We start from the raw sequence: 14,780 nt of genomic DNA on the forward strand, positions 1-14,780 counted from the left end.
CTCTACCACTTAGCAAGACCCTATCTCAAAATTTGAAAAAATAGGGTTAAGTCACTGAGGCTGGCCTGAAATTGGTGATCCTCTTGCCTTAACCTCTGGAGTCATCAGGATTATAGGTGTGCACCAGTGTACCCAGCAGTAACACCTGCTTAGAGAACCAGTATGCACCACTGTCTCATCTCAAAGTCTGAGTTCTTAGAATTCCCTTTGCCAATAAAACCCTCTCTGCTCTCCCCAGCAAACAGCTGTGTGGGGAGACTGACGCGGGAAGCAGTAGTTCCCAACAGCACCTCTACCTCCCGTGAGTCAAAGAGAACCACCCTCCTTGCTGAACCTTGGATAATCCACTGATGTCTGAATTTCCCAAGATGACAAGTTGTGACCGCCTTTAGGAGATTTCCCCTCCACCCTGTGGGCCTACTCGAGCCCCCCTCGCTTACCGCCATGCTGTGGGAAAGCTGCTCTGCTGCCAGACTGAGGCTGTAGTGCTGTGCCTCCAGCCGCCGGCACTGTGTCTGTAACACCTGCCGCTCCAGGTTTTGCTCTAGAAAGATAAGAAGGGGTGCTGCGTCAGGGTGCAGTGACCACGTGTCTTCCCGGCCCAGCAGCAGCTAGCTTCTCGCCAGTGCAAGCAGCAGGGCCTCTCCTGGGGACCACTGTGCTCAGCCCTCTGACTTGTGCACACACATACATTGACAGTACGACATCAATTTCAATCCCACGGGATGATAAATAGCCTTTTGACTCAAGACCGTTAAGTGATTAGGAAGACAGAAGAGGAGGGAATATTTGGCTTTAAGATGCAGCTTTCAAAAACAGATTGTAAAAGGCAGGCTGCCTAATTTTAGAGAGGCTAGAACAATTCTGATAGCAAAACAAATATAGTTATTTCCACTTAACAAACCAAAAATCCCAATCCCAAAATGTTCCAATTCAAGGAGGGTACATCGGGGTGGGGTGGGGAGATAAATGGTCATCTCCACAAGAATGGAAAGAAGATACGTTAACTTGACAACTGTACATCAGAAACTCAGCAAATTTAAATGGAATGCTTCCAAAGTTTTGTAAGAGTCCACTCAAATCAGCATGACAAGATCAGAAATATGAAAATTCAAAAGGAAAGAACTATACTTGTTATTTGCAAAAGGCCTGTTCATCTATGATTGCTATCCAGGAAAACCGGAGTCCAAAATAAAAGCTAAGTGAAGACTAAAACTAAATCCAGTAAAAGAAAACTGGTCGTGGATAAGCATTTTAAACCATATTCATAAAAAAGGATGCTAATTATCCCTAAATCTGTAAATTCAATGCAACTGAAAATCCTAACAGGACTTTTTTTTTTTTTTTTTTTTTTTTTTTTTTTTTTTGTGGGGGGAGCAATAATGCAACAAGATAAAATTCATGGGAGGGAGCCAAGTGCTGAGACCAGGTGAGCAATAGCTGAGTCAGGACAGTCTGTTCAGAGGTGCTAGGCTATGGCCCAGCTTGGACACCCAACACCCACAGACCTGCCTCCGTACACAGGTGATCCCCAGGCATGAGAAAGCAACACTCCAGAGACGCGAGGAGCAGCCTCACAGCCTCAGGGTAGGGGAGAACGCCAGCCAAGGCGCTGGAAGGACTTTCTTGAATGGCCGAGAGGCACGACTGGTATTGTGTGTGCACTTACTGGGGCCAGCGCCCTCCCACTAAGCTAATCCCCAACCCTTTTCATTTTGGTGCCCAGGCTGGCCTCAAACTTGTGATATTCCTGTTCCAGCCTCCCCAGTTGGTATCATAGGAATGCGCTAACACGGTCTGCTTTATAACCGAGTCTTTTTGTGACTTATCATTTTTTGGTGCTGGAGATTAAACCCAGGGTCTTGTGAAGGCTAGGCAAGCACTCTATCACTGAGCCACTCCCCAGCCCCTTCGAGCAAGTCTTAACGTCATTTACGTCATTAGCAATCTGACAAAAATGAAAACAATACCATTAGGTAGTAAACAGCAGGCGCAACATTGACCTGAGATTTTCGAGCCTTGCTGGCACGTGCTGGTGGAGACCCAGCAAGGTGGTGGGAGGGCAGAGCACTCCCACCACCCCCCTGTGAGCCTTTGTGGACTTTCTGGGAAAGATGGGGCAGGAGAGGGTGTGTCATAAGCACAATGACAATGTCAACCCTGGCCACAACCTAGCATGGGACACTGGTGCCTGAGCCCCTGTCACAGACTCAGGAGAGCTGGGGTGTGCACTTTTAGTTGAGAGCAAAGCAGCCTGGGTTGTGCCAGCCTTGGCAAAATCCAGAAGTGAACCTCAGTGTAGAGTTAGCTCAAAACACAGCCAGCATTTCCTTCAGGGCTCACATCACACCTCCTGGGGACGTGACCACAGGCATGGTGACCAGGTCTTGGCATGCTAAGTGACAGCCCAAGGAGCAAGGCCCAGGTCATGCTGAGTGACAGGTGCCACACAGCCAATGCTCTCATACTTCAGCATGCCCAGGTCTGCAGGCATAGCTGTTACTGAGCAGGTGCTTGACATGAGCAAAGGTCTGAGTTCTAGCCCAGCAGCTTCCTGCCAAAACCCCAAACCCAAAACTGCACCCGTGAGAACGGCCTCAGGCTTGGCCATGAGGAACTGCCACTGCCAGAGGCAGAAGCCCAAAGAAATACACCTCTGGGACCTGAATCCAGGTGTGCGGCTTCTTCCCCAACTCCCCCGCCTGCCCTCCCCCACACCCCCTGTACCTTCTACATGTTCCTGGTAAGCTTCAAAAATTGCCTCGATCCCTTGCCACTTGCGCCTGGGGGCCGCCTCCTCCTCCTCTTCACTGTCCTCCTCGCCCTCCTCCTCTTCCTCCTCCTCCTCCTCCGAGTCTGGGTCCATCTCCTGTGTGGGAGGGCCCTTCCTCCCCGCTGGGAGCTCCTGTTGCCCGTTATGCTGGGGCAGGGGGACCCGACTGGAGGACTGCAGCTCAGGAATGTTGTAGTGGACAGATGTGTCAATCTTGTGGTTCTGCTCTGCAGATAGCACAGCCACACTCCCTGCGGAGGAGAAAGGGGTGTCTCGAGGCAGGGTCTCCAGAAGAGGCTCTGTCCCGCCTTCAGTGCAGTTGCTGATGGCCGTCTCTAGGCAGACTGAGCATGAAGTACAGCCAGCCCAAGACAGCTCATTAGGGAGGGTGAGGGAACGCATCCCCTCCTTCCACGAAGGGCAAGGGCGTTCGGTCCCTGAAACAGCACCTGTGCCACCTTGCAGCACAGCCCTGCTGCCTCCCTGCATCCTGCGACGGAGCTGGCATAGTCGGTGCCTAGCACGGGAGGATGAGGGAGTGGGCGATGGCAACGGAGGCAGGAGAACTATTCCAGGACCACAGAAGCGTGTGAGGTGCAGCGGGGAGGAGCAGGAGGGCGGTTCAAAGCCTGTGGAGTAGGGGCCTGTCTGCCTCTCGTAAAAACACCTACCTTGAAAAGTGGTTCTCCCTAATAAGTTCATGATAAAAATCCAGTAACACACGCCCTGGTTTTTGTGGAGTCTTCCCCTTCAGTGCTGCGGTGGGACCCAAGGTCTCATGCATGCCAGGCACGTGCGCCACCGCTGAGCTGGCCCCTTGCCTGGGGAGTCTTTTTTTAATCACCACAAAACCCACTACCCAGAGTTCCTTGCTTCCTAGGGACTGATTCATCTCTGCTGACAGTGTGAACTCAGGTGGAAGACCCAACTCCGTGTCAGAGCTGGATGTCTGTTGGTTCAGTTTTAAAGACATGGAGTAATAAACACCTAAACAAGATTGTGGCATAATGACTGACTGGCTACTGAAGTTCACATTCATCTTGTACCCAGTAGTTGCTTGTTGAGGATTTTATTATTATTATTATTTTGGCACTAGGAATTTAACAAAGAAGCACTTTACCACTAGGCCACGTCCCCAGTACTTTTTACTTTTTGAGACAGAATCTCACTGTTTCTTAGGGCCTTGCTAAGTTGCTGAGGCTGGTCTTGAACCTGTGACCCTCCTCTCTCAGCCTCCTGAGTTGCAGGAATCACAGGCCTGCGTCACCACGCCCGACTGTTAGGATGTTAAAAATCATGTCGTTTTGATTAGTTGGGAATGAAATGCAGTAATCCCTGTTCTCTGACCTTCAGTGACTCCCACCAAAATTTAAGAGGGGGTGGGAGTGTGGGGCCAGGGCAACTGCTATCACTACACACTTGCCGGGTCTCATGGGATGGGCACACACATGCTGGTGCCGCAAAGGACCAGAGGGAGCCACTCTACTATAGAAGGCACAGGACTGTTTTTCCCAGTACAGCACCTCATCTGCCCCTACTAAACTCAATGGCATCACTCGCTAATGTCCCACAAGTGTGGTCCACAGACCAGTGCATTAGGTTCAACTGGGGGCCCATTAGAAATGGAGTCTTGGGTCCTCCCCAAGTCCTGTGCCTGATGAGATCCCTGTGCACATGGCCAAGCAGGGACAGGCCACTGCTGCGCCAAGCAGCTGGTGTGCAAGAACATAAAGCAGCTGCTAACTCATCCCAGGAGCAGAGCAGGACGGGCAGCTTTATCACCTTTATGCTTCTGCAGGGCCTTCTGGGTGGACTGCAGCACTGACTCATGGAACTGATGAGCAAACTCTTCTGCCATGAAGGGCTCCCACGGCTTGCTCTTCCCGTTGATGCTGTGGGACAATGGCACAGGGATGTCCTTGGGTGCAGCACCCCGGATGTAATGAAGCATGCTCAGGTTCTTCTTGCCCCCGGGGGCCTCGCTCAGCCTGGCCTTCTCACCGCTGGTAGGAGCTGGCTCCTGGACTCTCGATAGCTCTTGGGGCCGGAGCTGTTCCAGTCTCCCAGTCTCTGTGGCCTTTGGGATCTCAGACAAGGAGCCAGCGACCCCAACAGGCTTATCCGTCTCCAGAGAAGCTGGCTGTGTGGCTGGTTCTTTGAGAGACAGAAAATGAGGGTAGGTTAAGAGCTGCAAGTTAACAGGCTGAGTGTCTAGCACGCAGACCCTGGTCTCTAGGAGCTTACGTTCAACAAAGACCTAGTGCAAAGAGCCAAGACTTGGGGACACTGAATTAATTGTTGTGTGCGCGGAAGTCAGGGAGTGCTTAGTGGCAGGTCCATCCAGCAACGGTGCCCCCAGAGAGCATCTGGGAAGAAACAGACGGGAAGGAAGAAGCAAGTCACTTCTGGTCCCAAAAAGGTAGGGAGTTAAGTCCCGCTGGACGGAAAGAGCACGAGCGGCAGAGTCAAGAGCTGCATATGGGCTTCCGGCTTCCTTGGGCTGCTGAGAGGCAGTCAGGCGAGAGGAGGGAGGCGAGAGCAGCTGCTGGCGAGGCGGGTCCCCACCCACGACGACCACCAGCTGGTGGGGTGGCAGCAGGCACCCTCCCTCAGCTCCGTGCCCACAGACCTGCACCACTGTGCGAACCACAAACTGTGCAAGAGAGATGGAGAGAGGATGGAGAGAAGCACGGTCTCCAGCAGGTCAGGCTTAGGATGAAGACAGCCTTGGTCACCTCTGACCCTGGGCAGCCCACAGTTCCGGCTGGTGGCGGGTGGGGCTGTCCTTCCCTTACCGCTCAGGGAGACGGCAGGACTGTCCCTCGGAGAGTTTGCCGAGTCTGCCACTGCTGTTGAGAGTGCCCTCTGCTTCACGGCACGGAGCATTTCAACAAGTCTCTCTTTGTCTGTGAGAAAAGCAGCCCGAGGTTAACGAGGCGGCCGTGCTCCGAGGGGGACAAAGCTGGGAGCCTAGCTCTGCTGTGTTGGCGGGCGAGCCCCGTAAACTAGGAAGAACCGGGACCAAGCGCCACGACGGAGCCTTCGCAGAAACGTGGGCCAGGTTCCTTGGTCCCCTGCATGTCTCAGATGTGCTCCAGGCAGCTGTGCGTAGCGCGCAGGCTCTGGGCAACTGGCACGCGGGCCGCCGCGCTCCCACTTAAAGGACAGAGGGCTGGCCCCTGCGAACAGAGACAGCCGGGGGCGACGGGGGCCTCTGGGCACCAGCCCATCCGGTATGCCGGGCGCTTCAGTGCAACCCCAGGATCAGGGCCGTTCTGAAAAGGAACGCAGACCCCAACGAGTTCCAGGCCACAGGGTCCTGCTTCAGTGGCACTTCCTGCCAGCTGCGAAACTCAGGAGGCCACCGTGCTGACGCTTCCTCTAGAAATCCAGCCGGGTGAAAAGATGGCTTTTGCAAACAAACCAGACACGTTTCCAGGGACTTGTGCTGGCAATCAGCCTGTCACTAACCCTTACAGGGAGAGCAGAGCGCGACCTGCTGCTGGAACAGGAACAAACCGCTACGGCTCAGTAAGGGAATGGCTGAGGCAAATGACGGGCTCTGCGTCTCCGCTTTCCCTCGACCTTCTCTGCAGCGCAGGCCCGTGCGTCAGGCCGGCTGGGGAAGCGGAGTCCTAAGGAAGTGCTGCGGTCACGCCATCGCTCCCGCACGGTGGCTCTGAGCCCAGGGCCTCCCATCTGGAGGCACCTTTCAGGACAAGCAGTCTGCTCGGCATCTGGTGGCTCCAGGCCATCCCTCACCTCCCTCTCCGGGCCATCAGAATACAGAGCCCAGCAGACCTCAGTGTTCCACTGAGAAGAGAAGCCTGCTGCTTGCAAACCCAGAGTGCCAGGGGACCGGAGGGCGGCATCTCCTGCACTCCCAGGTGGAGTCCCCGAACTGCTGTGCTTGGACCCGCCTCCTCAGGTGCCAGGGCAGCTGTCACCTCCAGACAGGCTGCACGTGCAGGAGGACACTAGGACTTCACATCCAAGCAAGATGCAACACAAAGAAATGGGCTTCAAGTGGGGAGTGGCCAGACTGGAGCACGGTGGGACAGCGGCCCTGCTTCAGAAGCACCTGCCTTCCTGGAAGCCCTTCCCCCCGCCCACGCGGCGTGAGGCCGTACCTTTCCTCTTCTCGGCACTGATGTGGGTCAGGTTGAAGATGGTCAGGAACTTCCTCTTCTCCTCGAAGTTGGGACTGTTGTTCATCTCGTCGGGGCTGTAGCGGGTAGACAGTGCCAGTCTCGGCGAAGGCGTCTGCCGCTTACTCTGAATCGCGGGGGGCGAGGGGCTCCTCTCTCTCAGCATCCGTCGCCGCTTCCTCCGCTTCTGGGCCACCAGTTCCTCCTTCTGCTGTTGGGTGGTCAAGCCAAAAAGTTGCAAAAACTCTAGCTTCTGGATTGGGAAAGAAAACAAATGAGTTGGAAACCACTGCGGTGGTCTGCTCACTGTCCCGGGTCCCCTCCTGGGGTCCTCCAGGCTATGCTGTGGCCAATGCAGTGCCAGGGAGGGTGGACTGGGGGATTTGGAAACTGAGAGGCAGGCCTGATATGGGGATCAACAGCCCAGCCCTGAGCATGCCCCAGAGGTGAGGAGGCCACTACCTCTGAGGACGTGTCCAGTTTGAGAGGCGGCTGCGCGGCCACACAGCGGAGGTGGGCCCTGACCTCCTCCTCGTCACTCTCGTCGTAGGACTCGTCAAGGTCGTAGTAGTACCCTGGTGGCAGAAGTCTGGAGTCAGTCAAGGAGCCTTGGGTTCCAGCGAAGACCAGCCACTGGGCCACCTGCAGGTCTCTTGGAGCACCCCCAAAACCAGTTCCTTCCAACCCCAATGGACACCTGCATGAAAGGACAGCCAGCTTTCCTGGGACCAGGCAGCCAGGAGGGCAAGACCTGCTGGCAGGTGCTGTGTGCGCACATATGTGCACACTGTGACCTTCTGGGCCCCGCTACGTGGTCACAGGTGGCTGGCCCTCTCCTCCTTCACAAGCTTTGTGGGGAAGGAAATCTAACTTAGACCAGCAACCCTGTAACTCTGCTGCGCTCCATCCCCGTGGAGAGGAGCGCCGTTCCCAGGAGCCAAACCACTGCGTCTCGCTGGCTGGGCAGGGGCTCAGGGCCAGGGCCTCCCACTCAGGCCTCTTCCCAGTTCTCCTCAGCTCTCTGGCAGCTCAGTGAGCTTCTGCCACCAGCAGAACAGTTCAGAAGCGCCTGGCTTGGGGCTGGGTTGTGGCTCAGTGGTAGAGCACCCACCTAGTGTGCGTGAGGCCCTGGGTTCGATCCTTAGCACCACATAAAAATAGGTATTGTGTCCCCTACAACTAAAAAATTTAAAAAAAGAACAAAACTGCCTAGCTCCCAGCCTGGCCTGGGCAGTGCCAGTCATGCCCGTCCCCCCAGCCACCTGTCTGCAATCGACACCAACCCCATATGCAGGGCCCTGCTGGGTCCAGGCCTCCTCCCCTGTTAATGCCCCACTATTAATATTTACAAACCTCATTAGTCTCCCTCCATTCACCACTCACTAATCCTATGCACCTGTAGCGCCGTCTTACACACAGGCTTTGATAGGCCCATTTGGGACAGTGTGCACCATGGCAGGACCAGGAGGAGTCCGGGCCTGTCTCCCCGGCAGAGGCATCAGGCTGCCACATGTAGGTCTGCAAACCTGCTACCTGGAGCCTGTTAAAACCCCTGCACTGGGAGGCAGGGTGAGCTGGCACCAGGAGCCCCCATTCTGCTAAATTCAGATTCCCAAGCAGGCTGGGTCCCAGGAGGCTGCACCTTTCTCCTGTGCCTCTCGCCGCCGGCGCTCCTCCAGGTCCAGCTTGCTGACCAGCCTCCGGCGCTGCTGTAGGAACTCATCATAGATGTAGGCAGGATCAGGGCCCCTGGATGTTGGGTGCCGGTAAGGTGAGCCAGGCTTGAGGGGCCCACTCATCTCCCCAAAAGAGGCTGCCTGGGGGAGGGAGGCTCGCTGCTGACCCAGAATGGTCTGCGTAGACTTCTCAAGTTCGGTGAGAAAGGGCCCGGGCCCGTGGGGGAAGGCCTGGGGCTCTAGGCTTCCTGCCTCCCTCGGCGGGGGCTGGTACTTGTCCAGTGGGGCAGACTCCCGCTTCCGGGGCTCCTCGGCCTTCTCCGGGCAGTAGACACGCTCCACCTTCACCAGCGGCACAGCAGCCTGGCGGCTGGGCTCAAATGCAGCTGGGTGGCTGTGCAGAGAGTGGCTCTCAGCCCGCCGTGTCTCCAAGGTGGTATCCATCATGGACACTGGGTTCCAGAGGGCCGTGGGCACCGTGTGGTGCTGAGGCTTCGGTGAGATGAGAGGTGGTGGCCCCCCAAAGTGCTGTGGAGGGTCGCGGCTGCCCTGCTCATGACGGTTTGGTCCCGGCCTATGGAGAAAGCAGATCACCCATCCGTCACAGGGGAGCAGATCTCTCCGCCATCCACACTGCCCACTGGTCCCTAAGGTCTCAGATGGGGCTTCCCTGAGACGGGGCTGGTTGGGGGAAAGGAACCTACTGCTGGTGTGCCAAGTCCCAGGGTCAGCACGCACAGCCTGCCTTGAAAGGACAAGGGGCGGGCACGAAGCACCGTTTCCTGCCTGCTGGAGGCCGCCCACAGGCCGGGCCCTCATCCTGCACCTCATAGGCAAATCATCCCCCCAGGGGAGACGTGGCCCTGACACCCGCCTCTCCTCCAGCTAAGTTGAGTGCTGGGCAGGTAACAGAGGGTGGGTCAGCCCGCTGCCCAGGGGCCAGAACTCTTCTGCTGTCTTCACAGAACATGGGCATGAGCACCAAGTGTCTGCCCGGCCCAGAGCCAGACCCACAGCGAGGGAGCCGTGCCCACGAGGTGGGGTCTGAGCTGCTGCCAGGCCTCAGAAATGCAGCGGCTCCTGCCCGGGCCTTGGGATCTTTAACGCAGGGGACTTCCTCAGACAAGAAGCTTTCCACACGGCTATGATAAATGTCTCCCCGTACTTCCATACTGAGTCATCTCAAGGAGGGCTATTCTGGGTGTGTGTCTGCCATGTAAGACGTCTGGATCCACGCTGCCCAGCGGCCTAGGTCAAGGGCTGCCAGGAAGGAGAGGGCGAGGCCAGGCTCCCAGGTCTCGCGCCCTGCGGCTGGAGCGCTGTGTAACAGCATTCAGGGCTACTCCTCGCTGCTAGTCTCGGCCGCGACCCCACAAGCAAGGGACACAGGGAATAACACCAAGAAACTCCACAGGAGGACAGCAAAGCAATAAAACCGTTAGCAGAGTAAACGTGTCGTGCCCCAGAGCAAATACTGAACAGTTTTCCAGCTGAGACACGAGGACCTGGCCAGAACGTCAAGTTCACGACGCTGTAGGGCCGTGAATGCAGCCAGGCCACGGGCCTCCACGCCCGTGCTGGGCCACCGGGGGCCAGGGCGGTGCTCGCTCACCCCATCAGCCCCGCTAATCCCCATGCAGCCTGCGCAGCCAGCGGGGAAGGGGGGGACGTGGGTCCCAGACAGCACCGCAGCTGTCAGGAGCCTCCCGCCCACCCTCCTCCTGCTGAGGAAACAGAACAGAAGCGGTGTCCCTGGGAGGCAGAGGTCTGGCCCTTCAGAAGCGGGGAAGGAGGACAGGCAAGTGGGAACAGGGAGGGCTGGGGGCGCTGGCGACCAGCTCACGAGGCCAGCGTCAGCAGCCAGGGGCCGATGACAGGCACAGGTCTCCTGAGGAACTCTAAGAGGATTAAAAAAAATGGATCTCCTTCATTTTAAAAGTGATAGGGTACATCCTTTCCTTAAATAAAAATTAAAGGCAGTCCCCGTCCTGGGGGGAAAAGCTTTTAAGGCGGCTCCTTCCCTGCCCTCTTCCGGTGCCATAAATGGCGCACTGGGACTGCACCTGGCTGCATGTGAGGGACCCTGGCACGGGCCCTGGGCTGGTGGCTGAGCTGCCCGTGTCCTCACGTTAGTCAAAGGAAAGGGGATTGGGGGGATGGGCGGCAAGAGCCACAGAGCAGGCACTGAGCCACCACAGGGGCTCCCTCAGAGGTCCCCACCTGCCGGGGCCCCTGCTGCCCACCTGCTGCTGTCGGGCCGGTGCTCTGCCTCTGGGGGCACCGGGGGCCGGCCCATGTCCAGGTGCTGCTCCAGCACCTGCTGCCGGAACTCGGACACCTGCGACTGCCGGTCTTCCTTCTCCTGCCGCAGCCGCCGCTGCCGCGCCAGCCACTTCTCCTCCTCGTTGGTGCGCTGGATCAGCAGGGCGGTGGCGGCACTGCTGCCCGGCAGGGAGAAGATGCCGTGGTTGGAGATGAGGCTGGGCACAGAGTGGTGCGGGGCGGGGACTGGGTGCAAGGGGTGCTGCACGGGCTTGGGCGCCTGCAGGCCCACGTCCTTCAGCTTCTCTGTGGGGAGAAACGCCGTCACGCGGGTCCCAGCCCCCGGCTCCTCACTGCCCACCCTGGCGGGAGCCCGGGAATCACACTTCCTCCCCAGAGCAGCTGGCACCTTCCGGGGAGCTAGCTGTCTAGCACGGCCATTATTAAAAGCTGCGCACTAACTTTCAACGAGATAGGTCACGTTCACCCCGAGGCCCCCCAGGCGTCCTATCACTGCGTGACCCCGGGCTGCCGCCGCCAACAGGACCCGTGGCCACCCTGGGCGCATGCTACCGGCAGCTCCTCCCCGCAGAGCGGGTGTGAGCCCAGCCTGGGCCGTGCCTCCCCCGACCGGCCGCGTACCTGCGCGCGTGGGCGTCAGCTGCTCCGAGGGCTTGGCGCGTTCCTCGGGGGCGTGTCCACGCAGCGCGTGCAGCTCGGCCACAGGCAGGAAGGCCGGCTCCAGCGCCTTGGCGGCCAGCAGCTCCTTCTCCCGGGCCCGCTGTTCCCGCTGGCGCTCCAGCTCCCGCTCGCGCTCCTTCTCCCGCTCGCGCTCCAGCTCCTTCTCACGCTCGCGCTCCTTCTCGCGCTCCCGCTCCCGCTCCTTCTCCCGCTCCCGGTCGGCCTCCCGCTCCCGCTCCCGCTCTCGCTCCCGCCGCAGCTCCTCATCCATCTGTAGCCTGTGGGGCAAGCAGAGAGGGCTCGGGACAGCCTGCCAGGGACCCAGAACTCCCACAGCGACGGGAGGAGCTGGGCTCGCATGCCCTCAAAGTCCAGAGTCCAGGATCCCATGAAAGCCCGAAGCCCCTGGCCTGCCGGGACGTCCCCAAGGATCAGGGATGCCCAACAGGCCTGCTCTACCAGCTCAGAGAAACAGTGGCCGGCCCGCAGCCGGCGAGGAAACCGGCACCGAAGGCCAAATGCCTGGAAGCGCAGAAGCAGGCTTCAGCCTTGCTTCCCGCCCCACTGCCGCCCGCAGCCCAGGCAACGCTCACCTCTCTGCGCTGAGGCTGGACATTCGCTCCGAGTGCAGTGCCGCAAGGGACGAGTGGGCGAGCTCGGGGGGGTAGCGGACCCCCGAGAGGTGCAGGTGCACAGCCGATGGGTGCAGGGGGGGCAGGGAGCTGGGGGCGGGGATGGGGTAGAACGGGGACCTCAGGGCCGACAGGCAATAGGAGTCCTCCATCCTGCAGAGAAGGCACAGGCGGGCGCCACAGTCACACCCAGCACGTGCAGAGTCCCGGGTAAGACGGCCCTGTCAACACTGCAGCTGGGCCAGGTGGCCCATGTGGCAAACTGGCAACTGGTCCAGGTGGTGCCTGAGGGCCGTCCACTTGTGACGACAGGCCTTGGGGGCCAGGCTCAGGGGCTGCCACCTGAACGAGCACACTGCATGGCTTCCTTCAGGGCCTGGCACATGCAAGGGCAGCCTGCCACACCGCAGTCATGGCTACGGCTGAGCGGGCTAACGCCCAGGGTGTGGAGAACCAGGGGGTGGCTGCCTGGGCCACGGGGTCCCCCTCCAGGAGGAGATGCCCGATGGGAGTCAGGGGTTGGCTGGGACCAGGGGAAGGCCACAGGGGCTGCCCCGGGCTCTCCTTGGGAGTGTGGTCTCTAGGGCCCAAGAAATACCCGCCACCAGGTTCCATTTGCAGAGAAGAGACCAGTGCCAGAGCCTGTGGGGGCTGCCTCACCTGAAGGCCGGGTGGGGGAAGGGGTGTGGGGCCAGGTAGCTGGGGTGGTAGTAGGCAGTGGCCGGGTCCAGGCTGAGCGGGGGCAGGGAGGACATGCGCAGATCCTCCGCGGTGTGGTAGGGCCGGAAGCTTCTCAGGTAGTCCTCCGTCACTGTGCTCGGTGGCACCACGTGGTGCACGGGCCGCTGCAGGCTGCAGGGACAGCAGGTGGCGCGGAGTTAGACGAGGGAGGCCCCTCCCAGGCCAGGAAAGGGTCACCACCCCACCCCAGCCAGCAGCTCCACAGGGAGGCAGGGCACGTGCCACCATGAGTCCTGCCTCCCACCAGTGTGAGGCAGCCCTGGTAGGAAGCCCAGGACACAGTCAGCCGTGGGCCCTGCAGGCCTGCCTGGCCCCTTGAGGTCCTCACCAGCGGGTACGGCTACGACCCAGTCTGGAAGGACTCCGGCCCCAGGACACCCTGCAGTAGGGCTGGAGCAGGTTAAGTCTCGGTGTGCAACGGACGCAGGTGCAGATGGGGCCAAGGTGCTGGGCAGGGCCAGCCCCAAAGGCCAGTGACCATCTGGCGGCCCAGGCCTAGCCTCAGCTGGTGCGGGCTGCAGGCGGCCCCAGCACTGCCAGCCACAGCCTGCCTCAGGGTCCAGGCATCCCGCCCTCCCTGCCCTGCCCAGGGCCCAGCACTTACTTGAGTGGTGGGAAGCGGGAGTCCTGCACCACAGAGCTGGGTGAGAGGCCGAAGGGGTAGGGGGTGCTGAGCAGGTGTGAGGTGAGGGCGGGGCCCCCGGCCTTCTCCTGGGGCAGCGGCGGCTCCACGATGAGGCGCTCCCGACCACTGGCGCTGCCCCTCGAGGCGGCGTCCTGCGGGACAAGCCAGGCTCAGACCCCAGGAGCCGAGCAGGGCCCAGGCCCTGGCCTGCAGAAGCTGGCTCGGCCACCAGTGGGATTCCTCCGACTGCAAAAGGCCCCAGACTCAGCTTGCCTTCTAGAAACATCCTTTTCGCGGCTACACTACCAATAGCAACATGTGGGGTGGTGCGTTGGGGTGCCAGCTCCCCCTCGCTGTGCACCTGGTACCGCAGGCATGGCACCTCAGGAAGGGAGCCTGCTGCGCAGTGCAGATGCTGGCTGTGCCCGGGGGGCCCTGGGGCACGTGGAGGGCCCCGGCAGGGAACATGTGGACAGACAGCCAGGGAGGGAGACCCAGGACCACCAAGGAAGGGCCTACACTGGGGTGAAGAGGGGGAGGTGGCAGCCCAGGGCCTGGTGCCCTAGCCACAGAGAAGGGTCCACGTGACCCACAATGGCAGCGCCCCACCCAGAGGAACCAGTCCATGCGAGGTCCTGCTCATTCTTGTTACCCGGGACTTAGAGAAAACCTGGTGGCAAGGCAGCACAGCCACCGACCCAGGCTGGCTCCCTCATTCTCTGGGCACTGCCCACCTCGAGGGCCTTCAACCTGCACAATGCCACATCAGCAAACCAGGCTGACACAGGAGATGCTCCCCGGACAGCAGCTCTGCCACAGCACCGGGAAGCTTGGGGTCAAGGCCCTGTGCCTGGCTACTTGCCGTATCAGCAGGAACAGGCGCTGGGGAGCCCTGAGACCTGGTGCCAAAGCTGTCACCTGCCCCAGAGGCCCGACCGGCCTGCCCCTCCGGAGTGCTGCTCTCTGTCCAGAATCCAAGCTGGCAAAAGCACACCACAGTCCAGCCAGCACCCGTGTGGGCAGGGAGGGACAGGTCACAGTGGCCCTCCTGCTGTCTACCTTCCCAGCACACACTCTCCACAGGACAGTCAGTGACAATTAATTGAAGGAGACAGGTCGCTGATTGGAATTTTTAATGAGTGGCAACATCTGCTCCTCTCCTTGTGCTCGGCAGGCCCATGCTCCCCGCGGGCTCTGCACATTCGTGACCTCTGCCCGCCCTCTCTAAAGGGGCATTCATGC

The 14,780-nt window shown here is 59.5% G+C and overlaps 1 protein-coding gene across 12 annotated transcripts in view; it reads right to left on the reverse strand.

Annotated features, from left to right (window-relative positions):
* The window catches only part of GSE1 (Gse1 coiled-coil protein), a 310,866-nt gene that overhangs the window by 1,419 nt on the left and 294,667 nt on the right, over positions 1–14,780 (reverse strand). For 9 of the 12 annotated variants that reach the window (XM_079119579.1, XM_079119585.1, XM_079119586.1 and 6 more), the window contains 12 exons: positions 13,518–13,690; positions 12,833–13,024; positions 12,134–12,325; positions 11,502–11,818; positions 10,841–11,165; positions 8,564–9,171; positions 7,384–7,496; positions 6,904–7,174; positions 5,569–5,679; positions 4,556–4,927; positions 2,728–3,024; positions 441–544 (listed from right to left, as the gene is read on the reverse strand). In XM_079119579.1, coding sequence (XP_078975705.1) covers positions 441–544; positions 2,728–3,024; positions 4,556–4,927; positions 5,569–5,679; positions 6,904–7,174; positions 7,384–7,496; positions 8,564–9,171; positions 10,841–11,165; positions 11,502–11,818; positions 12,134–12,325; positions 12,833–13,024; positions 13,518–13,690 — 3,075 coding nt within the window. The remainder of the gene's footprint in view (positions 1–440; positions 545–2,727; positions 3,025–4,555; positions 4,928–5,568; positions 5,680–6,903; positions 7,175–7,383; positions 7,497–8,563; positions 9,172–10,840; positions 11,166–11,501; positions 11,819–12,133; positions 12,326–12,832; positions 13,025–13,517; positions 13,691–14,780) is intronic. The other 3 variants (XR_013760548.1, XM_079119583.1, XM_079119584.1) reach the window with 3 other exon arrangements.

Source organism: Sciurus vulgaris, assembly GCF_902686455.1.
Source record: "Sciurus vulgaris genome assembly, chromosome: 17".
Lineage (NCBI taxonomy): Eukaryota > Metazoa > Chordata > Mammalia > Rodentia > Sciuridae > Sciurus > Sciurus vulgaris.